The sequence below is a fragment of the Electrona antarctica genome (genome assembly GCF_951216825.1).
Source record: "Electrona antarctica genome assembly, chromosome: 16".
Taxonomy (NCBI): Eukaryota; Metazoa; Chordata; class Actinopteri; order Myctophiformes; family Myctophidae; genus Electrona; species Electrona antarctica.
Genome location: NC_136797.1, coordinates 3,532,661 through 3,557,701, shown reverse-complemented (window position 1 = coordinate 3,557,701; position 25,041 = coordinate 3,532,661). Strand labels below are relative to the sequence as shown.

Below are 25,041 nucleotides of genomic sequence, written 5' to 3'. Positions count from 1 at the left end.
TCGTTAGGCAGATTTATTTTTAACAAGATTTCTTTACAAAAATGTTTGGAGTTGTATTACCGTGAGAACGATGGCTTCCATTTTCGCATTGCAACTTTTCAGGACTAGAAAGCCTGCAGTATATATTAGCTTGGATTCCCCATCGATGATGTCACTGGTGGACGGGTTTCTGAACTGTCCACAGCCTAGACTGAGTAGAAAGACATCGTGCCATTTTATCATGATTGAGGACCAATTATATGAAGATAGGTTGAAAAGTGGTGAAGTGGTCCTTTAAAACAGTGAATGTTATGGATAAAACAGTACATGAACTCTAATTACTGTAAATTACTGTTACATTTCAACATGTAGAATTGATCACATCAATGTTGTGTTTGTGACACCAGGGAGTTGATATAAACTGCTGTACCTCATATGATAAAGAGTTCACTTTAGTAACTACATTAATGTACAGGATGTGCAGTTGAATAATAAACATCCCTGAGTTTGGACTTCTTTAAATGTAGGTCAACAGATAAGGAACAACGTCAGATATTTACATACTAGTCCATATCTGGACAATACCAGTTGCTGTTTAAATATAATTATATGTAAATGACTTCAAATGAGAAGTTCTGAAAAGGCAGCCGTACAGAATTACACAGTGATGATGACATCACCAGTGGAGGAAGTTACTATATTGTATACTGTAATGATGGTACAATATTGGCCTCTAAATGTAAATAGTAAATAATTCAAGTCTTAAATATATAAATGCTACAAGTCTCCTAGTATTTGTTTACAGGGTGTTTAGGTGAGTATACCAGGGTGGAATTATAACTCTAAATATAGTGTTGGAGGTGCATGGAGCAGATGTACTGCAGCTGACACATTTACACTCTCCTCCGTTTAGATTTATTTAGATTTATCGATGGAAACATTTGACATTGATGAGCTCCTCTCCAACAGCTGAACTATGTTCTAATAGGAAATTGGAAATACTCAACAAAAAAAAAACACCTCAACATTGTAATTAAGTACAGTACTTATAACAAAAAAACATTGCATGGATGCACCTGGGACGTATCCTCTCGAACATCATACCCCTCACTCGGGTTACCCAGCCGGGGTGATCAAGTCCCGACTTACGTCCCACTAGGGCAAAACCAGGGCCACACAATCCGTTGGAACCACTCCGTAACTACTCTGCCAGGGCTGGGAGGGACGCTTCTGGTGCATGGAAGGACTAGGCTCTGTGGGTTGTCTCCTGTCCGGGCCCCTATACGCCTCACCAGGTCCACTCCTGCTCTCACCAGGCCCAGGACCTGTGCGTTGCACCAGAGTCCCAGCACCAGACACTTCATTCAGGAGTGGTGAGCTTAAGTAATACATTTACTTAAGTAAATGTATCTAGTTACTTTCCACCACTGTCCCAGAGCATTGTGAAACGGACATTCTGCATAATTCTGCTGAAACTAGCAGATCTACAAGCTCACAATGTGTCACTTTGCAATGCATTGTGATCTTGTAGATCTGCTATTTTCAAATGATTTGTATGCATTGTGAAATGGGACATTCCGCATAATTCTGCAATCTGCTGAAACTAGCAGATCTACAAGCTCACAATGAGCTTGTAGCATCACGAAGACATCTGCCATGCCCTGTACAGTTCACCAGCATTGCCTTTTTTCACATCTACAAGCTCACACTGAGCTTGTAGATCGGCTATTTTCAGCATGCAACCAAGTGCATAATCAGGCATTACGACACCACCAAGGCCTGCCAAAATGTATTTTGGATGTCAAATATCTTATGATAATTAGATTATTTAGTTGACTAAAACAAAAACATTTTAGTTGACTAAAATATGACTAAAACAAGTTTTATTCAAAAGGCTATATGAGTAAATGGTGCATTTATATAGCGCCTTTATCCAAGGCGCTTTACATAGATTGTGCATTTCATTCACCCATTCACACACCGATGGCAGAGGAAACCATGCAAGGCACCAACCAGCACATCAGGATCAATTAGGGGTTCAGTGTCTTGCTCAAGGACACTTCGACACTAACTCTGCAGGCCCTTTTTGAAACTAGCTCCTTGCCACTCGCCCTACACACTTCCACTTGGTTTGAGCATAGATATATAAAGCATAGAGACGGCACTGGGATTCCCCTCCCATCCAGTGCCGTCTCTATGATTTATATATGTATGCTCAAACCAAGTGGAAGTGTGTAGGGCGAGTGGCAAGGAGCTAGTTTCAAAAAGGGGGTAAGGGAGCCCGGGTTCGAACTGGTGACCTTGCGGTTACCATCCGGAAACTCTACCCCCGAGCCACCACCGCCATAAAACCAAATAAATAAAAACAATCTGTGAAAATCAACACTGGTAGAACTACAGCATTGAAAGCATCAAATGCAGCAAAAACAGAAACAATTATAATACAACAGAAAACAATATCAAATCTCTCTCTCTCTCTCTCAGTCTCTCTCTCTCTCTCAGTCTCTCTCTCTCCCCCTCTCTCTCTCTCTCAGTCTCTCTCTCTCTCTCAGTCTCTCTCTCTCTCTCTCAGTCTCTCTCTCTCTCTCTCAGTCTCTCTCTCTCCCCCTCTCTCTCTCTCTCTCTCTCTCAGTCTCTCTCTCAGTCTCCCAAAAGAAACAACTGTATCCTACATGAGAACTTATATCTGCAATAGTGAAACTGTCTAATCTACAAAGCTTGTAGATCGGCTATTTTTCCCCTCAATTTCTATTTTAATAGAAATATATTCCAATGAGACCAAGAGCAGAACAACCAGACATTCATGACAACTCAATATGGCCACAGCTAATATAATGTAAACAAATCTGCACCACAAATCACACAACGTTCTTCTAAATACACAACCAAGCATGTCTGTGATTAGCTCTGGTCCATAGCCTTCTACGATTCAGAATCGTAGAAGCAGTAGAAGGCTATGGACCAGAGCTAGTCTGTGATTTATGCTTTTTATTTATGGGGACCTACCAGCACCATGAGCAGCCAAACAGCATCTAAATAACTACATCAAAGTGCACAGCTGCGCAATAAGTAGCAACAACACGTCATGTCGGCAACACACAGCATTTTAACTAAATTAAACAGCATTTATATTTATATTCTAGATGAGCCTTACCTTCTAAGATGAAGTGGCGCTTCCTCCCTGACTTTTTCGCCTGCATTGTTTTCAGTTTGTTGCGTTTATTGTCCGTCTGCTCTTTGTAGAATCCACAAGTTGTAACTGTCCGTTTGTAAAATAATCCTTTAAATGTCTCAGAAAAACACACTTTGGACTTATAGTTGGAGCATTGAGTTCACCTGCTGTATACTAGCCTATAGGCATTTCGGTTTTGTTTCCATGTTTAATGAATAAATGTTCATGTGGTTTGCTGCGTGTTTTGTCCATTGTTCAGCAGCTGTAGCTTGTTGATATAAAACACATTGTATGTTTAAGTTGTCAGTATTTGTGTAAAACGTGCAGTTGAAACAAGGTTTTGTAGTCAGACTAGAGAGTTGAGTCACTGCCACCAAACTTTACACAACTCGATCCTCCTTGTGCTGTAGCTGCCAGCCCTTTACTGCCACCTGCTGGAAGAAACACTTCATTTGAACCCATGCAGCATCTAAAATTAAGGGGAACCTTATCCAAAAACAGTCTACAAGCTCACAACGACGCAGTTATGTGAGCTTAGATCTACAAGCTCACAACGACGCTGTTATGTGAGCTTAGATCTACAAGCTCACAACGACGCTGTTATGTGAGCTTAGATCTACAAGCTCACAACGACGCTGTTATGTGAGCTTAGATCTACAAGCTCACAACGACGTTGTTATGTGATCTTAGATCTACAAGCTCACAACGACGCTGTTATGTGAGCTTAGATCTACAAGCTCACAACGACGCTGTTATGTGAGCTTAGATCTACAAGCTCACAACGACGTTGTTATGTGAGCTTAGATCTACAAGCTCACAACGACGCTGTTATGTGAGCTTAGATCTACAAGCTCACAACGACGCTGTTATGTGAGCTTAGATCTACAAGCTCACAACGATGCTGTTATGTGATCTTAGATCTACAAGCTCACAACGACGCTGTTATGTGAGCTTAGATCTACAAGCTCACAACGACGCTGTTATGTGAGCTTAGATCTACAAGCTCACAACGACGTTGTTATGTGAGCTTAGATTGGACATTGAAGTGGTCAAAGTACAGAGTCACCTCAGTTCCAGAACAGTGTAGAAGGAAGTTAAGTTTAAAGAACAACTTTAGTTTTTTTTTAACCAACGTTCATGTTTTAGGTTGTTATTAGAGAAAGTAAAAGATGAGTGTTCTTTTTTTTGAATTTGCTGCTTTCTTTTGTTTTAGCGATTTTAGCTATTTTTGACAGGGGGGCATTCAAACATGGGGCTAAATACGTCTTTATTAACAAAATATTATGGCGATTTATTTTTTCTATTATTTACTATAGTCCTACTAGACCCAAAGAAATTACATCTGGCCACAGAGGATCACAGGATCTACTGAATGTGAAGGTAGCCTACTGTAGTAGGACTATAGTAAATAATAATTAAAAACAATTGCACATTTAGCCCCATGTTCAAATGCCCCCGCCCCCCTGTCAAAAACGAAAGAAAGCAGCAAATGAAAAGAAATGAATCTTTCTCTAATAATAACCTAAAACATGAACCTTGGTTGAAAAAAACTAAAGTTGTCCTTTAAAGTAGCAATACCACAATTTGAAAAGTAAAAATGTGATTTGAGTGAAAGTACAACAGTATTGGCATAAAAATGTACTAGTTCTAAAATAGCCGATCTACAAGTTCACAACGCATGATCATGAAGTGACACGTTGTGAGCTTGTAGATTGGCTATATTGAAATAGCCAAAGTGTACATTATTAAGTGGTTATAATGTATGTTTTGTATTAATAATCTAAATCTGAAGTGACTAAAGCTGTCCTCTGATTGTAGTGGATACAATATTTAGATGCAGTGGAGTATAGGTGTTGGATTCACTTGCCTCCCGATTCCATATACCACATATCATATCGATACCGATTTATATTGCGATTCGATACACTGACACCACGGCGCGTAAACAGCGCCTCAAACTGTGACTCCGCCCACAAACGGGGGAAGTTGTGATTTTCGCTCGTTCACTGCAATGCAATTTGCGGCATTTTCAAAACAATATTGAGCAGAGTAGCGATTATCAAACATATTTGCAATGCCATACGTTGAAAGATCTGTTGCCCGTGGACAAGGCACACTACCTCCGCAAGTTAGATAGCATCGGCATAGATGTTTGTCCGTATGTGATTAAGGATTGGACCAAGTTGCATTGGCAGCCATAGAAAATTCCGGGGTAAATTCTTACCCCGGATGTGACGTTTTTGGGCGTTCCTGTCTAGCGTGGTGTCAGTGTATATTGCGATCTAGGCCCAAGTTACTTTCCTTTTTACTAGAAGATTTTAAAATTGTTATGAGAAATTATAAACAATATAAACCATGAAAGGTTGAATCAAGCCAGATAACGTCAGTCAGCCTTCATGTCATGAAATAAATAAATACAAATCTGAAAAAAAAAACTGGCCTAAAATCTTTGTAAAAACAAAACGATGATTCGAACTTCACAATTCGAGTTTAAAATCATGGCAATACAAATCGCAATATTTGAGCTAATGTATTTTTTCGCCCACCCCATACAGAGGAGTTAGAACTATAGAAGAAGTGTAGCCTAACTTAAATATAAGTAAATGAGTCAAATGAGTTAAAAGCATGATTCATCCTGTAATGTACTAACGGCATAAGATCGAAATAAACCATTCAAACCCTAAATACTGCAACTACAAGTAAAAGTGCAAAACACTAAATTCACTTGAGTAAAAGTACAAACGTTTGGGCATTGAAAATAAATGTTAAATGTACTGGAAGTACCAAAAGTATACCCATTATGCAGAATGTTCCATTTTACAGGTTTTAGAAGTATAAAATGTATTGAAAAAATAATTTGAAAATAGCAAATATAGCCTACAAGCTCACAATGTGATCATGTAGATATACTATTCTCAAAAAATAGCCAAAGTTTACGTAGGGCTGAAGTCTTCGACTCATTCGGACTTTGGAGGGGAAAAAAAGAAAACGAATCAATTTTTTCACTTTTCTTTCCTTTTTTATTGTATTGGAGGTTACAGGGAAACAATGACTTTCATTCTATTAAAACGTAAAAAATAAAGCATAATTTAAATAGGCATGTGGATGGTGTTAGTGGATTGCAGGAGTGAAAACATTGAGAGATGCTTCTCTTGTGGTCCAATAAATGTAAGACAATAATTATTCAATTATTCTTTTGTATAAGCCCCCATCTATCCATATCTATCTATCTATCTATCTATCTATCTACCTACCTATCTATCTATCTATCTATCTATCTATCTATCTACCTATCTATCTATCTATCTATCTACCTACCTACCTACCTACGGTCTTAGTCTGTCCACAACTAAGTCAGTCTCTAAATCAGGGGTTCTCAATATGTGGGTCGCGACCCCTCAGGGGGGTCGCGAAATTATGTTGGGGGGTCCCAAAATTATTTAAAAAAGAAATACATTTGTTTTTGCAACTGAATGGCTGGAAAATGGAAATGAAGAGTTTACATATAGTACACGCATACACCTTCCCTAATGATTATATCTGGTTTCAGTATTTATTTATGGTGTATTGTCGGGCCCAGTACTTAGTTTAGACAGTACTTGGATTAAACTAGTCATTGGTTTCTCCCTGGAAATAAAAACGTCTGTGTTTCCGAGGCTACTTGTTAAGTGGTTAACCATGAAACGCTCTTGAAATGCTTCCTGTGGAGTATGGCCTCCTGGAGAGGTTCAGTTGAGCGGGTTCATGAGCAGAAGACAGAGGTTCAGGTTCATGAGCAGAAGACAGAGGTTCAGGTTCATGAGCAGAGGACAGAGGTTCAGGTTCATGAGCAGAAGACAGAGGTTCAGGTTCATGAGCAGAAGACAGAGGTTCAGGTTCATGAGCAGAAGACAGAGGTTCAGGTTCATGAGCAGAAGACAGAGGTTCAGTTGAGCTGGTTCATGAGCAGAAGACAGAGGTTCAGTTGAGCGGGTTCATGAGCAGAAGACAGAGGTTCAGTTGAGCTGGTTCATGAGCAGAAGACAGAGGTTCAGTTGAACTGGTTCATGAGCAGAAGACAGTGGTTCAGTTGAGCGGGTTCATGAACAGAAGACAGAGGTTCAGTTGAGTGGGTTCATGAGCAGAAGACAGAGGTTCAGGTTCATGAGCAGAAGACAGAGGTTCAGGTTCATGAACAGAAGACAGAGGTTCAGTTGAGTGGGTTCATGAGCAGAAGACAGAGGTTCAGGTTCATGAGCAGAAGACAGAGGTTCAGGTTCATGAGCAGAAGACAGAGGTTCAGGTTCATGAACAGAAGACAGAGGTTCAGTTGAGCGGGTTCATGAGCAGAAGACAGAGGTTCAGGTTCATGAGCAGAAGACAGAGGTTCAGTTGAGCGGGTTCATGAGCAGAAGACAGTGGTTTGTTTCAACATCACCAAGTCATGAACGGCAAGACAAGCACAGCAAAACAACAGAGTGGGGAAGATAGCAGAAAACCCTAGAGTAGATTTTAGGGATGTAACAATATTATCGTTATCAGGATATCCTGATAACGACATTAAAACATATAATCTCAATGTCATGGTGGGCCCTTGATGGCATCTATACGACAGGGAGAATTTAAACTTGTCCCACAGATTTCTTTCTTTTAATCTCTAATTATCATGATAAATATCGTAGCGTGAACTTGTTATCGTGAGATTGTCACATTGCGAGGGTTTTGCTATCGTTACATCCCATGTACATTTACAATACTCCCATGTACATTTACAATACTTGTCATTCTCATCCCATGTACATTTACAATACTCGTCATTCTCAGCGTGAATGTCTACCTTGCCAATGCATGGAAATCAAAACATTCAAGTAGAAATAATAATATAAAAAATAGCATCAAATAAGGCAATATTATCTTCCGATGGATTATTTACACAAATAAAATGCTGTTACCTGCACATCTTTCAGTCCAATTATTTATCTTTGGTGTAATGTTATGTATATATTTATTTTTCATTAGTCTCTCAAAGCAGCAGATTTTCAAAGATGTTTCGCTAACACCCGGAAATGCAAAACGCAAAACTATAGCGGACGCCACGTCCGTTTCGTCTTCACAGTCGCGTAAATGAGTCATCTAAATGAAAAAGGTCGCGAATACAAGCGGCCGAAATGAGTTTTCTCCGACGGGTGGCTGGCATCTCCCTTAGAGATATAGGGGGCTCCATCTTGCACCACCCTTATCCCTTATCCCTAAACTTATTTTCCATTTTTTACTATTTTGAAAATCAAAAAAAATCATTTTTAAATAGTTCAACTAGCCGATCTACATCTACATCTACACGTTGTGAGCTTGTAGATCAGCTATTTGAACTATTTTAAAAGGTTTTTTTTAAATAGTAAAAAATGGCAAATAAGTTTAGGGATAAGGGTTAAGGGGTGGATATAGCCCAGGGTGAGAAGTTCAGCCACGCGAGAGAGACTCGGAGTAGAGCCGCTGCTTCTTCGCCTGGAAAGGAGCCAGTTGAGGTGGTTCGGGCATCTGGTTAGGATGCCTCTCGGGCGTTTCCCTATAGGGAGGTCCTCGAGGCATCTGGTTAGGATGCCTCTCGGGCGTCTCCCTAGGGAGGTCCTCGAGGCATCTGGTTAGGATGCCTCTCGGTGTCTCCCTAGGGAGGTCCTCGAGGCATCTGGTTAGGATGCCTCTCGGGCGTCTCCCTAGGGAGGTCCTCGAGGCATCTGGTTAGGATGCCTCTCGGGCGTTTCCCTAGGGGAGGTCCTCGAGGCATCTGGTTAGGATGCCTCTCGGGCGTCTCCCTATAGGGAGGTCCTCGAGGCACGTCCCACTGGGAGGAGACCCCGGGGCAGACCAAGGCGCAGTTGGAGGAAACACATTGACTCACTGGCCTTGGAACGTCTCGGGATCCCCCCAGGAGGAAGTCACTAATGTTGCTCTGGAGAGGGAAGTCTGGAGCACTCTGGTGGAGCTGTTGCCCCCGCGACCCTACTATGGATAAGCGGTCAAAGATGGATGGATGGATACTTTTCTACCTAGTTGGCTGCTTAGCATAAATGTACATTCTTAAAACATACTAACATATGACGGCTTCTGTCCGCGGCCTCCAGGAGGCGTCGTTACAGACTGTGCGTTTAGCGAAGATCGTGGAAGACGTGGCCGGCTTGAGAGACTAACTTTTCATTGTCATTATTTTCTTGGCTTGTCGTTAACTGGCTTGTCGAGTGAATTGAGGATAAGGAGATATAAATATTGGTTGGTTGTTAGAGAGGTTAGGCAGTGGCGGGGCTGTACTGCAGTAAAAAAGGGGGGGGGGGATATTTCACATTCAAACATGTTTGGGGTCATTTTAACATCTACTCGGGCATTTGTGAACACCCCGGACACCCCGTTTTTTTTTAAATTGCTTGATTCAGTGTTTAGATAATTGATGATTCATGTTATCAGACACGCCCCCTTCCTCTACATATACCCAGGGTATACTCCATTTCAAAAAGTAATGGAAAAAACACATTAGAAGGACAATATCAGTCACCAGAACCAAGTATGGGTGTTTTCCATGAATCTGTCATGGTTCAAATGGAATTTGAAGTTACAACGGGTTTGTATAGGAAGGGGATGTGTCTGATGAAATAAATATGTAAGGGATAATTGACTGGCCAATCAGAATCAAGCATTCAACCAAGCCGTGTAATACAATAATCTAAATACTGAAAGCTATCCGGGGTGTTCACAAAAGCCGGAGTATAGAGTTGAAATGACTCCAAACATGTTAGACCGAGTTGAAATTACTCCAAACATGTTTTAAGTAGACCGAGTTGAAATGACTCCAAACATGTTTTAAGTAGACCGAGTTGAAATTACTCCAAACATGTTTTAAGTAGACCGAGTTGAAATGACTCCAAACACGTTTGAAGGTGAAATATCTCCATTTAAAGGGACCTCTAGGATCTCTTCCTTCTGCTCTCAAAGTTCATGAAGTGGAGCGGCCTCAGCTTCATCTCCGCAAACGGAATGGAATGCTCGTGGCCCTTCCAGTGGAACCAGTTGATGCCCTGTGGGGAAAGGAAAGACCCCAAAGCTTGTATTATTGAGAATAATCGAGTCTAATGTTCATTAGAAGGACAATATCAGTCACCAGAAGCAGAGAAGTGTGTTTTCAACCAGTCTAACATTCATTAGAAGGACAATATCAGTCACCAGAAGCAGAGACGTGTGTTTTCAACCAGTCTAACATTCATTAGAAGGACAATAATAGTCACCAGAAGCAGAGAAGTGTGTTTTCAACCAGTCTAAGATTCATTAGAAGGACAATATCAGTCACCAGAAGCAGAGACGTGTGTTTTCAACCAGTCTAACATTCATTAGAAGGACAATAATAGTCACCAGAAGCAGAGAAGTGTGTTTTCAACCAGTCTAACATTCATTAGAAGGACAATAATAGTCACCAGAGGCAGAGAAGTGTATTTTCAACCAGTCTAACATTCATTAGAAGGACAATAATAGTCACCAGAAGCAGAGACGTGTGTTTTCAATGAGTCTAATGTTCATTAGAAGGACAATATCAGTCACCAGAAGCAGAGACGTCTGTTTTACTTTTCAACAAGTCTAACATTCATTAGAAGGACAATATCAGTCAGCAGAAGCAAAGACGTGTGGTTTCAATGAGTCTAGCATTCATTTGAAGTAGTCAGGGGATATAAATACAATCTGGAAATAAATTCCTTACCAATACATTTCTTCACCGATGTGTTTGTAAAGGTGTCTATACAGTAGTAACACATCTCGCAAAGATTGAAATTCAGTTTCCCTACAGGAGAATCTGTGATACTTACATATATGCAGGCAACATTTTACATTCTGCTTTAAGTATCATGTGAGGGGTCAAACTAGGGTTTTTCCATGATTCTCAATCCATTGCAAGTATTTATTTTTTGGCACGAGAAACACTCGCGATGCCTATGCTACTGCCTCTGCTATCAAAAACATGATTATTAATATATGAATATTATAAACAGTCAAATTTGGTTGTGCTTTGGCATGACATCACTGCCATGCACCAAAAAAAAAAACATTGCGAGTAGCACAGCATAGTAAAATAAATAACTGAATACCGCTCGGAAATCTCACGGTATCAATACGCAATACGGTATACATAGTTTATAGTAATGGCAACATTTTGTTGAATATAGTTTTGATGACTTCTACATACATACCTTACTGTGACTGGCGTCACCATATTTGCCCATAAGGTTAACTCGGTGACAGTTTTTATACCAGAAGGCTCCCTTATAGGACAAGGCACAGTTGGTGACCGCACTGTCGTTGTCGTTGTCGTAGGTGGAGAAGGGACGGCCATTGTGGTAGTTCAGCGAATCACCTGAGAAACAAATGGAGGGATGACGTCAAATTATAGGCGGTGACAGGGATTTTTGTTATTTTGAAAATATACGTGTAGGAGAAAACTTTCGCAAGTTTAGGGATGAAGGGGCAAGATAGGGCCCTATATGTTATTTTAGTTTAGGGATAAAGGGGCAAGATAGGGCCCTATATGTTATTTTAGTTTAAGGATAAAGGGGCAAGATAGGGCCCTATATGTTATTTTAGTTTAGGGATAAAGGGGCAAGATAGGGCCCTATATGTTATTTTAGTTTAGGGATAAAGGGGCAAGATAGGGCCCTATATGTTATTTTAGTTTAGGGATAAAGGGGCAAGATAAGGCCCTATATGTTATTTTAGTTTAGGGATAAAGGGGCAAGATAGGGCCCTATATGTTATTTTAGTTTAGGGATAAAGGGGCAAGATAGGGCCCTATATGTTATTTTAGTCTGACTCTCAACCTTTAAGGGGTTGATGTTTTGAACATACCTGCGCTTCCACTATAAGCTCCTTCCACTATAGAGCTTAAAATGGTGTGTTATATAATAATACAAATAATAATGATACAATAATACATAATAGTAATACAGATAATTGCCCATACCTGCCGTCCCACTGTAACCTCCTATATAGAGCTTGTATCGCGACCGGGGTTCCGATACGATGAACTTGTCGTACTGAGCGTGTGCGGAATCGGCGCCGTCCCTCAGGTCCACGCGCAGCTCGTACTGAGCGGAAGACGTCATCTTGTGCAGGCTGGACAGACCTGGACACAACATGAGATACATTAGATCATTGGACATGAAAACAACATGTTGTAATGAGAAACAGGCTGGACAGACCTGGAAACAACATGAGATACATTAGATCATGGGACATGAAAACAACATGTTGTAATGAGAAACAGGCTGGACAGACCTGGAAACAACATGGTCATTATATTTACTATGAAAACCTACATCTCCCATCCGTCCGTCCGTTAGTTAGTCACCCACACCTCCTCCATATATGATCACGCCTCGTGGCATCACGTCTCCATATATGGTCACACCTTGTGACATCACGCCTCCATATATGGCCAATGCCTCGTGACATCTTGTGACATCACGTGACATCATGGAGACCCTTATTCTCCATATCTGCATATATGGAGCCGGCCAGCCAACTCTACATCTGACCTCAAACCTCAAACCCTTAGATCTCCATATATGGAACTGACCTGTTCTGACAATCCATATGTTGATCCTTCCCCACCCATCCTTCATGTTCTGACATTCCATATGTTGATCTGACCTCATCAAACCCTGTACAGTCAAGACGCTCTCCATATATGGCCAGTACAAAATTCATTCCATATGTTGATCTGACCCCCCCCCCCCATGCCAAAGCGCCAGTGCTCGACCAGCACCGTCTACCCAGGTGGATTCTCGCCCTCTTACTGGTTAGTATAAGTATATGACAGTACTCACCCATCCACCTCTTACTGGTTAGTATAAATATATGACAGTACTCACCCATCCACCTCTTACTGGTTAGTATAAATATATGACAGTACTCACCCATCCAGAACTCATCGTTCAGATCACCAAAGCCAGCCGTGTAGTTCTTCCACTTCTTGTAGAAGTTTAGTTTTCCATCCTGACGCCTCAGGAACACCTGAATGTATTGACATACATTTAAATACATGATGTCACAGTGAACTAACTCACCCTCCACCCTAAGTGTGATGTCACAGTAAACTAACTCCACCCTCGGTGTGATGTCACAGTAAACTAACTCCACCCTCGGTGTGATGTCACAGTAAACTAACTCCACCCTCGGTGTGATGTCACAGTAAACTAACTCCACCCTCGGTGTGATGTCACAGTAAACTCACCGTCCAGCCTCCTCCCTCGGTGTGATGTCACAGTAAACTAACTCCACCCTCAGTGTGATGTCACAGTAAACTAACTCCACCCTCGGTGTGATGTCACAGTAAACTAACTCCACCCTCGGTGTGATGTCACAGTAAACTCACCGTCCAGCCTCCTCCCTCGGTGTGATGTCACAGTAAACTAACTCCACCCTCAGTGTGATGTCACAGTAAACTAACTCCACCCTCGGAGTGATGTCACAGTGAACTAACTCCACCCTCGGTGTGATCATGATGTCACAGTAAACCCACCGTCCAGCCTCCTCCCTCAGTGTGATGTCACAGTGAACTAACTCCTCCCTCAGTGTGATGTCACAGTGAACTAACTCCTCCCTCGGTGTGATGTCACAGTAAACTCACCGTCCAGCCTCCTCCCTCGGTGTCCATGTCACAGAACACTTGGACGGGCTGCTTCTCGTCTCCGGCCAGGTAGATGGTGTAGACGCCTGACGTGGTCTCGCCGTTCAGGAAGAGCTGGGCGCAGTCCCTGGGGTAGCTGTACAGTTTACCAACTACAGAACACATGATTATATATCAGTCCCTGGGGTAGCTGTACAGTTTACCAACTACAGAACACATGATTATATATCAGTCCCTGGGGTAGCTGTACAGTTTACCAACTACAGAACACATGATTATATATCAGTCCCTGGGGTAGCTGTACAGTTTACCAACTACAGAACACATGATTATATATCAGTCCCTGGGGTAGCTGTACAGTTTACCAACTACAGAACACATGATTATATATCAGTCCCTGGGGTAGCTGTACAGTTTACCAACTACAGAACACATGATTATATATCAGTCCCTGGGGTAGCTGTACAGTTTACCAACTACAGAACACATGATTATATATCAGTCCCTGGGGTAGCTGTACAGTTTACCAACTACAGAACACATGATTATATATCAGTCCCTGGGGTAGCTGTACAGTTTACCAACTACAGAACACATGATTATATATCAGTCCCTGGGGTAGCTGTACAGTTTACCAACTACAGAACACATGATTATATATCAGTCCCTGGGGTAGCTGTACAGTTTACCAACTACAGAACACATAATTATATATCAGTCCCTGGGGTAGCTGTACAGTTTACCAACTACAGAACACATGATTATATATCAGTCCCTGGGGTAGCTGTACAGTTTACCAACTACAGAACACATGATTATATATCAGTCCCTGGGGTAGCTGTACAGTTTACCAACTACAGAACACATGATTATATATCAGTCCCTGGGGTAGCTGTACAGTTTACCAACTACAGAACACATGATTATATATCAGTCCCTGGGGTAGCTGTACAGTTTACCAACTACAGAACACATGATTATATATCAGTCCCTGGGGTAGCTGTACAGTTTACCAACTACAGAACACATAATTCCTGTATATATCAGTCCCTGGGGTAGCTGTACAGTTTACCAACTACAGAAACAACACACATGGTTATTAAAATATGATTCTTGGGTTAGGTTGCTAGCTTATTGTCATCTCTGCTGTTGTACTTTATGCATAATGTCACTGTTGTGTGTGGAAACCCTGTGTGCGTGCGTGCCTGCGTGCGTGCGTGCCTGCGTGCGTGCCTGCGTGCGTGCATATAGCCGATCCACAAGCTTGTAGTTATGCTATTTTCTGAACGCAACACCCGAGTGCAACTCAACATAAAACGACTTGTCTTTTAGTTCTCCTGGATCTCTTGTGCACTAGCGCCTAGTTTTTATTTGTTGAGGAAATTGTCAATATATTTAGTCTTATTTGTCATAGCTTGGTTTTTTATCTCGTTTTCATTTATTTTTCGGTGACAAAAGGTAGTCGACCGACATTTTTCGTCCTAGTTTAGTCAACAAAATCGACACTGTGGCTTCCACTTCTGTCCGGAGTCACACTCCATTAAGGTTAGGGGCAGCGGTGGCCGAACGGTTTGCGGAGCGGTCTTGTTATCGGAAGGTCGCCAGTTCGAATCCCCGGACCGGCACGTTAAAATTACCACCGCTGAAGTGCCCTTGAGCAAGGCATTGAACCCCTACCATGAAATGTTCTATGAGCAGGGTCTGGCTGTAAACAAGCATCTCGAGCTTAGTCCATTCACCCTGGGTAAACAAAGAACTTTGCTTTGCTTTTTTGGTTTGAGGGAGTAATGGATGGATGGATGGATGGATGGATGGATGGATGATTGAGAGAGTAATGTATGAATGAATGTAGAAGGTTCTCATACTTGTGGTGAAGACAGTGCTGACATGTGTGCTCTTCTGCCCCCTGGTGACGGCTTGCAGCGTGACAGTGTATTCTGTTGATCCAGACAGCTGCTTCATGCTGTAGGAGCTGGCGGTAGGACTCAGCAACATTTCCTGCACGCACGCACGCACGCACGCACGCACGCACGCACGCACGCACACACGCACACAAACACACACACAAACACACACAAACACAAACACAAACACAAACACACACACCAGCGTTATGAAATGTGACAAAAACGAAGGAAGTAAAATGACAATAAACACAACAAAGGTTTCGTGACAACACTTCGTTTTTTTAATCAATTGCATTCTTCATTTGTCCGAAATATAATCAACACGTGGTACAGTAAATCAACACGTGGTACAGTAAATATAATCAACACGTGGTACAGTAAATATAATCAACACGTGGTACAGTAAAAGCCAAGGATAACACCAGCAAAATCCCAATGACTTGTTTCCATGGACCATAATTATTTTAAAACGGCAAATTAAACGCATTAAACAAATGTCGGGTATAGCGTGTTATGCGCGGTGGAACCCTGGATTAAACAATTAGCGGCCGTCAAACTGTTAACAGCCCATTCATCCAAACAGAAAAGTCCTGTCTGATTGTTTTTACACAACGTCAAACTCACCAACATTGCAGCTGTACGAAAAGCTGGAATTATCCTCTTTCTGTCTGCAAAGTGTTTGTTTCATAGAAATCCACCGTAGACATTATGAGCTGCTTTCTTTCTAAGTGTTGCAGTTTGGAAGTGCTCGTTAGATATCACTCAACGGCCCTGCGTACCACCTGTTTTGAATTTGCACATAATGCAGGAGGCAGCAGGACGTTGCTTTGCTGAAAACGAGCGCTTTCCAAACTCTGATGGCAAGATGGCTCATTCCCTGTATTTGCATCGTTCCCGAGTATAGGCCCGGTGCACAACAGGCACTGTTTCTATGGTGTACTCAGTTCCTGTGAGCTTGTAGATCTGCTATTTCTTCCACACGTACCTTGGTGATGCCGTCAGGGGAGGTGTACGGGTCAGGGTGGCGAGTGTGGGATCTCCTTGGGGTTTGAGTAACCGGTGACCGGCCCATAGAGTATATAAAAGGATAGAGACTGAACTGGCGTGAAGCTCCGCCCCCCCAGCTATTCATGTCAGTGGAAGTTGCTCAGTGGCGTTTTGAAGCACCCGGAAGACTGCCGGAAGTACCGTCTCAGAACGTCTACTTCCGCATTTGACCACCAAATTTTGGTGGTCAAATGCGGAAGTGCAACCGAGCGCTCAATGTTAAAGCCCAGCTGCACGGGGTTTCCCGGTCATGAATCCACGGGTCCGCCTGTAGTCCCTCCTCCTACCACTAGGGAGGAGGGCTTCAACGTTGAATAGCCTCACTGGCCCCTTGGACCGGCCCCCCAGCCCTCCCCATACACCCCTCTCCACCTTCCATACTTGCGGGACTAGCTCCAGCTCCATGCCTTTTGTAGCTCACCTTAGTGACTCCATCAGGGCAGGTGTAGTTTACCTTAGTGACTCCGTCGGGGGAGGTGTAGTTTACCTTAGTGACTCCGTCGGGGGAGGTGTAGTTTACCTTAGTGACTCCATCGGGGCAGGTGTAGTTTACCTTAGTGACTCCGTCGAAGGAGGTGTAGTTTACCTTAGTGACTCCGTTGGGGGAGGTGTAGTTTACCTTAGTGACTCCGTCAGGGCAGGTGTAGTTTACCTTAGTGACTCCGTCAGGGCAGGTGTAGTTTACCTTAGTGACTCCGTCGGGGGAGGTGTAGTTTACCTTAGTGACTCCGTCAGGGCAGGTGTAGTTTACCTTAGTGACTCCGTCAGGGCAGGTGTAGTTTACCTTAGTGACTCCGTCGGGGGAGGTGTAGTTTACCTTAGTGACTCCGTCAGGGCAGGTGTAGTTTACCTTAGTGACTCCGTCGGGGGAGGTGTAGTTTACCTTAGTGACTCCGTCGGGGGAGGTGTAGTTTACCTTAGTGACTCCGTCAGGGCAGGTGTAGTTTACCTTAGTGACTCCGTCAGGGCAGGTGTAGTTTACCTTAGTGACTCCGTCGGGGGAGGTGTAGTTTACCTTAGTGACTCCGTTGGGGCAGGTGTAGTTTACCTTAGTGACTCCGTCGGGGCAGGTGTAGTTTACCTTAGTGACTCCGTCGGGGCAGGTGTAGTTTACCTTAGTGACTCCGTCAGGGCAGGTGTAGTTTACCTTAGTGACTCCGTCGGGGGAGGTGTAGTTTACCTTAGTGACTCCGTCGGGGGAGGTGTAGTTTACCTTAGTGACTCCGTCGGGGGAGGTGTAGTTTACCTTAGTGACTCCGTCGGGGGAGGTGTAGTTTACCTTAGTGACTCCGTCAGGGCAGGTGTAGTTTACCTTAGTGACTCCATCGGGGCAGGTGTAGTTTACCTTAGTGACTCCGTCGGGGGAGGTGTAGTTTACCTTAGTGACTCCGTCGGGGGAGGTGTAGTTTACCTTAGTGACTCCGTCGGGGGAGGTGTAGTTTACCTTAGTGACTCCGTCAGGGCAGGTGTAGTTTACCTTAGTGACTCCATCGGGGCAGGTGTAGTTTACCTTAGTGACTCCGTCGGGGGAGGTGTAGTTTACCTTAGTGACTCCGTCGGGGCAGGTGTAGTTTACCTTAGTGACTCCGTCGGGGGAGGTGTAGTTTACCTTAGTGACTCCGTCGGGGGAGGTGTAGTTTACCTTAGTGACTCCGTCAGGGCAGGTGTAGTTTACCTTAGTGACTCCGTCAGGGCAGGTGTAGTTTACCTTAGTGACTCCGTCAGGGCAGGTGTAGTTTACCTTAGTGACTCCGTCGGGGCAGGTGTAGTTTACCTTAGTGACTCCGTCGGGGGAGGTGTAGTTTACCTTAGTGACTCCGTCAGGGCAGGTGTAGTTTACCTTAGTGACTCCGTCAGGGCAGGTGTAGTTTACCTTAGTGACTCCGTCAGGGCAGGTGTAGTTTACCTTAGTGACTCCGTCGGGGCAGGTGTAGTTTACCTTAGTGACTCCGTCGGGGGAGGTGTAGTTTACCTTAGTGACTCCGTCGGGGGAGGTGTAGTTTACCTTAGTGACTCCGTCGGGGGAGGTGTAGTTTACCTTAGTGACTCCGTCGGGGCAGGTGTAGTTTACCTTAGTGACTCCGTCGGGGGAGGTGTAGTTTACCTTAGTGACTCCGTCGGGGGAGGTGTAGTTTACCTTAGTGACTCCGTCGGGGGAGGTGTAGTTTACCTTAGTGACTCCGTCGGGGGAGGTGTAGTTTACCTTAGTGACTCCGTCGGGGCAGGTGTAGTTTACCTTAGTGACTCCGTCAGGGCAGGTGTAGTTTACCTTAGTGACTCCGTCGGGGGAGGTGTAGTTTACCTTAGTGACTCCGTCGGGGGAGGTGTAGTTTACCTTAGTGACTCCGTCGGGGCAGGTGTAGTTTACCTTAGTGACTCCGTCGGGGGAGGTGTAGTTTACCTTAGTGACTCCGTCAGGGCAGGTGTAGTTTACCTTAGTGACTCCGTCAGGGCAGGTGTAGTTTACCTTAGTGACTCCATCAGGGCAGGTGTAGTTTACCTTAGTGACTCCATCAGGGCAGGTGTAGTTTACCTTAGTGACTCCGTCAGGGCAGGTGTAGTTTACCTTAGTGACTCCGTCAGGGCAGGTGTAGTTTACCTTAGTGACTCCGTCAGGGCAGGTGTAGTTTACCTTAGTGACTCCATCAGGGCAGGTGTAGTTTACCTTAGTGACTCCGTCAGGGCAGGTGTAGTTTACCTTAGTGACTCCGTCGGGGGAGGTGTAGTTTACCTTAGTGACTCCATCAGGGCAGGTGTAGTTTACCTTAGTGACTCCATCAGGGCAGGTGTAGTTTACCTTAGTGACTCCGTCGGGGGAGGTGTAGTTTACCTTAGTGACTCCGTCGGGGGAGGTGTAGTTTACCTTAGTGACTCCGTCGGGGGAGGTGTAGTTTACCTTAGTGACTCCGTCGGGGGAGGTGTAGTTTACCTTAGTGACTCCGTCGGGGCAGGTGTAGTTTACCTTAGTGACTCCGTCGGGGCAGGTGTAGTTTACCTTAGTGACTCCGTCGGGGGAGGTGTAGTTTACCTTAGTGACTCCGTCGGGGGAGGTGTAGTTTACCTTAGTGACTCCGTCAGGGCAGGTGTAGTTTACCTTAGTGACTCCGTCGGGGGAGGTGTAGTTTACCTTAGTGACTCCGTCGGGGCAGGTGTAGTTTACCTTAGTGACTCCGTCGGGGCAGGTGTAGTTTACCTTAGTGACTCCGTCGGGGCAGGTGTAGTTTACCTTAGTGACTCCGTCGGGGCAGGTGTAGTTTACCTTAGTGACTCCGTCAGGGCAGGTGTAGTTTACCTTAGTGACTCCGTCAGGGCAGGTGTAGTTTACCTTAGTGACTCCGTCGGGGGAGGTGTAGTTTACCTTAGTGACTCCGTCAGGGGAGGTGTAGTTTACCTTAGTGACTCCGTCGGGGGAGGTGTAGTTTACCTTAGTGACTCCGTCAGGGCAGGTGTAGTTTACCTTAGTGACTCCGTCAGGGCAGGTGTAGTTTACCTTAGTGACTCCGTCAGGGCAGGTGTAGTTTACCTTAGTGACTCCGTCAGGGCAGGTGTAGTTTACCTTAGTGACTCCGTCGGGGGAGGTGTAGTTTACCTTAGTGACTCCGTCGGGGCAGGTGTAGTTCACCTTAGTGACTCCGTCGGGGGAGGTGTAGTTTACCTTAGTGACTCCGTCGGGGCAGGTGTAGTTTACCTTAGTGACTCCGTCGGGGCAGGTGTAGTTTACCTTAGTGACTCCGTCGGGGCAGGTGTAGTTTACCTTAGTGACTCCGTCAGGGCAGGTGTAGTTTACCTTAGTGACTCCGTCGGGGGAGGTGTAGTTTACCTTAGTGACTCCGTCAGGGCAGGTGTAGTTTACCTTAGTGACTCCGTCAGGGCAGGTGTAGTTTACCTTAGTGACTCCGTCAGGGCAGGTGTAGTTTACCTTAGTGACTCCGTCGGGGGAGGTGTAGTTTACCTTAGTGACTCCGTCAGGGCAGGTGTAGTTTACCTTAGTGACTCCGTCAGGGCAGGTGTAGTTTACCTTAGTGACTCCGTCGGGGGAGGTGTAGTTTACCTTAGTGACTCCGTCAGGGCAGGTGTAGTTTACCTTAGTGACTCCGTCGGGGGAGGTGTAGTTTACCTTAGTGACTCCGTCAGGGCAGGTGTAGTTTACCTTAGTGACTCCGTCAGGGCAGGTGTAGTTTACCTTAGTGACTCCGTCGGGGCAGGTGTAGTTTACCTTAGTGACTCCGTCGGGGCAGGTGTAGTTTACCTTAGTGACTCCGTCGGGGCAGGTGTAGTTTACCTTAGTGACTCCGTCAGGGCAGGTGTAGTTTACCTTAGTGACTCCGTCAGGGCAGGTGTAGTTTACCTTAGTGACTCCGTCGGGGCAGGTGTAGTTTACCTTAGTGACTCCGTCAGGGCAGGTGTAGTTTACCTTAGTGACTCCGTCAGGGCAGGTGTAGTTTACCTTAGTGACTCCGTCAGGGCAGGTGTAGTTTACCTTAGTGACTCCATCGGGGGAGGTGTAGTTTACCTTAGTGACTCCATCAGGGCAGGTGTAGTTTACCTTAGTGACTCCGTCGGGGGAGGTGTAGTTTACCTTAGTGACTCCATCAGGGCAGGTGTAGTTTACCTTAGTGACTCCGTCGGGGGAGGTGTAGTTTACCTTAGTGACTCCATCAGGGCAGGTGTAGTTTACCTTAGTGACTCCGTCAGGGCAGGTGTAGTTTACCTTAGTGACTCCATCGGGGGAGGTGTAGTTTACCTTAGTGACTCCATCAGGGCAGGTGTAGTTTACCTTAGTGACTCCGTCGGGGGAGGTGTAGTTTACCTTAGTGACTCCGTCGGGGCAGGTGTAGTTTACCTTAGTGACTCCGTCGGGGGAGGTGTAGTTTACCTTAGTGACTCCGTCAGGGCAGGTGTAGTTTACCTTAGTGACTCCGTCAGGGCAGGTGTAGTTTACCTTAGTGACTCCATCAGGGCAGGTGTAGTTTACCTTAGTGACTCCGTCGGGGGAGGTGTAGTTTACCTTAGTGACTCCGTCAGGGCAGGTGTAGTTTACCTTAGTGACTCCGTCGGGGGAGGTGTAGTTTACCTTAGTGACTCCATCAGGGCAGGTGTAGTTTACCTTAGTGACTCCGTCGGGGGAGGTGTAGTTTACCTTAGTGACTCCATCGGGGCAGGTGTAGTTTACCTTAGTGACTCCGTCAGGGCAGGTGTAGTTTACCTTAGTGACTCCGTCAGGGCAGGTGTAGTTTACCTTAGTGACTCCGTCAGGGCAGGTGTAGTTTACCTTAGTGACTCCGTCGGGGCAGGTGTAGTTTACCTTAGTGACTCCGTCGGGGCAGGTGTAGTTTACCTTAGTGACTCCGTCGGGGCAGGTGTAGTTTACCTTAGTGACTCCGTCAGGGCAGGTGTAGTTTACCTTAGTGACTCCGTCAGGGCAGGTGTAGTTTACCTTAGTGACTCCGTCGGGGCAGGTGTAGTTTACCTTAGTGACTCCGTCAGGGCAGGTGTAGTTTACCTTAGTGACTCCGTCAGGGCAGGTGTAGTTTACCTTAGTGACTCCGTCAGGGCAGGTGTAGTTTACCTTAGTGACTCCGTCGGGGGAGGTGTAGTTTACCTTAGTGACTCCGTCGGGGCAGGTGTAGTTTACCTTAGTGACTCCGTCGGGGGAGGTGTAGTTTACCTTAGTGACTCCGTCAGGGCAGGTGTAGTTTACCTTAGTGACTCCGTCGGGGGAGGTGTAGTTTACCTTAGTGACTCCATCGGGGCAGGTGTAGTTTACCTTAGTGACTCCGTCGGGGGAGGTGTAGTTTACCTTAGTGACTCCGTCGGGGCAGGTGTAGTTTACCTTAGTGACTCCATCAGGGCAGGTGTAGTTTACCTTAGTGACTCCGTCGGGGGAGGTGTAGTTTACCTTAGTGACTCCGTCGGGGGAGGTGTAGTTTACCTTAGTGACTCCGTCGGGGGAGGTGTAGTTTACCTTAGTGACTCCGTCAGGGCAGGTGTAGTTTACCTTAGTGACTCCGTCGGGGCAGGTGTAGTTTACCTTAGTGACTCCGTCGGGGGAGGTGTAGTTTACCTTAGTGACTCCGTCGGGGGAGGTGTAGTTTACCTTAGTGACTCCGTCAGGGCAGGTGTAGTTTACCTTAGTGACTCCGTCGGGGGAGGTGTAGTTTACCTTAGTGACTCCGTCAGGGCAGGTGTAGTTTACCTTAGTGACTCCGTCAGGGCAGGTGTAGTTTACCTTAGTGACTCCGTCGGGGGAGGTGTAGTTTACCTTAGTGACTCCGTCAGGGCAGGTGTAGTTTACCTTAGTGACTCCGTCGGGGCAGGTGTAGTTTACCTTAGTGACTCCGTCAGGGCAGGTGTAGTTTACCTTAGTGACTCCGTCGGGGGAGGTGTAGTTTACCTTAGTGACTCCGTCAGGGCAGGTGTAGTTTACCTTAGTGACTCCGTCAGGGCAGGTGTAGTTTACCTTAGTGACTCCGTCGGGGGAGGTGTAGTTTACCTTAGTGACTCCGTCGGGGCAGGTGTAGTTTACCTTAGTGACTCCGTCGGGGCAGGTGTAGTTTACCTTAGTGACTCCGTCAGGGGAGGTGTAGTTTACCTTAGTGACTCCGTCGGGGGAGGTGTAGTTTACCTTAGTGACTCCGTCGGGGCAGGTGTAGTTTACCTTAGTGACTCCGTCGGGGGAGGTGTAGTTTACCTTAGTGACTCCGTCGGGGCAGGTGTAGTTTACCTTAGTGACTCCGTCGGGGCAGGTGTAGTTTACCTTAGTGACTCCGTCAGGGGAGGTGTAGTTTACCTTAGTGACTCCGTCGGGGGAGGTGTAGTTTACCTTAGTGACTCCGTCGGGGGAGGTGTAGTTTACCTTAGTGACTCCGTCGGGGCAGGTGTAGTTTACCTTAGTGACTCCGTCGGGGGAGGTGTAGTTTACCTTAGTGACTCCGTCAGGGCAGGTGTAGTTTACCTTAGTGACTCCGTCAGGGCAGGTGTAGTTTACCTTAGTGACTCCGTCAGGGCAGGTGTAGTTTACCTTAGTGACTCCATCAGGGCAGGTGTAGTTTACCTTAGTGACTCCGTCAGGGCAGGTGTAGTTTACCTTAGTGACTCCGTCAGGGCAGGTGTAGTTTACCTTAGTGACTCCATCAGGGCAGGTGTAGTTTACCTTAGTGACTCCGTCAGGGCAGGTGTAGTTTACCTTAGTGACTCCATCAGGGCAGGTGTAGTTTACCTTAGTGACTCCGTCAGGGCAGGTGTAGTTTACCTTAGTGACTCCATCAGGGCAGGTGTAGTTTACCTTAGTGACTCCGTCAGGGCAGGTGTAGTTTACCTTAGTGACTCCATCAGGGCAGGTGTAGTTTACCTTAGTGACTCCGTCAGGGCAGGTGTAGTTTACCTTAGTGACTCCATCAGGGCAGGTGTAGTTTACCTTAGTGACTCCGTCAGGGCAGGTGTAGTTTACCTTAGTGACTCCGTCAGGGCAGGTGTAGTTTACCTTAGTGACTCCGTCAGGGCAGGTGTAGTTTACCTTAGTGACTCCGTCGGGGGAGGTGTAGTTTACCTTAGTGACTCCATCGGGGCAGGTGTAGTTTACCTTAGTGACTCCGTCGGGGGAGGTGTAGTTTACCTTAGTGACTCCGTCAGGGCAGGTGTAGTTTACCTTAGTGACTCCATCGGGGGAGGTGTAGTTTACCTTAGTGACTCCGTCAGGGCAGGTGTAGTTTACCTTAGTGACTCCATCGGGGGAGGTGTAGTTTACCTTAGTGACTCCGTCAGGGCAGGTGTAGTTTACCTTAGTGACTCCGTCGGGGGAGGTGTAGTTTAGCTTAGTGACTCCGTCAGGGCAGGTGTAGTTTACCTTAGTGACTCCGTCGGGGGAGGTGTAGTTTACCTTAGTGACTCCGTTGGGGGAGGTGTAGTTTACCTTAGTGACTCCGTCAGGGCAGGTGTAGTTTACCTTAGTGACTCCGTCGGGGCAGGTGTAGTTTACCTTAGTGACTCCGTCAGGGCAGGTGTAGTTTACCTTAGTGACTCCGTCGGGGCAGGTGTAGTTTACCTTAGTGACTCCGTCGGGGCAGGTGTAGTTTACCTTAGTGACTCCGTCGGGGCAGGTGTAGTTTACCTTAGTGACTCCGTCAGGGGAGGTGTAGTTTACCTTAGTGACTCCGTCAGGGGAGGTGTAGTTTACCTTAGTGACTCCGTCAGGGGAGGTGTAGTTTACCTTAGTGACTCCGTCGGGGGAGGTGTAGTTTACCTTAGTGACTCCGTCGGGGGAGGTGTAGTTTACCTTAGTGACTCCGTCGGGG

At 45.5% G+C, this 25,041-nt stretch overlaps 3 protein-coding genes across 3 annotated transcripts in view; 2 read left to right on the top strand and 1 right to left on the bottom strand.

Annotated features, from left to right (window-relative positions):
• LOC306940285 (CD209 antigen-like protein A) overlaps positions 1-25,041 on the top strand; it is a gene marked incomplete at its 5' end in the record, with an annotated part of 342,118 nt that overhangs the window by 7,607 nt on the left and 309,470 nt on the right. The window lies entirely within an intron of this gene.
• Positions 1-25,041, top strand: part of LOC306939895 (uncharacterized protein) — a 355,389-nt gene that overhangs the window by 121,313 nt on the left and 209,035 nt on the right. The gene's annotated exons all lie outside the window — the stretch shown is intronic.
• Positions 9,888-25,041, bottom strand: part of LOC306940214 (tenascin-like) — a 122,485-nt gene continuing 107,331 nt past the window's right edge. The window contains exons 33-38 of the mRNA XM_079525236.1: positions 15,659-15,791; positions 13,794-13,945; positions 13,081-13,177; positions 12,126-12,287; positions 11,359-11,522; positions 9,888-10,197 (exon numbers count right to left, since the gene is read on the bottom strand). Of these exons, the coding sequence (XP_079381362.1) occupies positions 10,087-10,197; positions 11,359-11,522; positions 12,126-12,287; positions 13,081-13,177; positions 13,794-13,945; positions 15,659-15,791 (819 nt within the window). The 3' untranslated portion in view covers positions 9,888-10,086. The remainder of the gene's footprint in view (positions 10,198-11,358; positions 11,523-12,125; positions 12,288-13,080; positions 13,178-13,793; positions 13,946-15,658; positions 15,792-25,041) is intronic.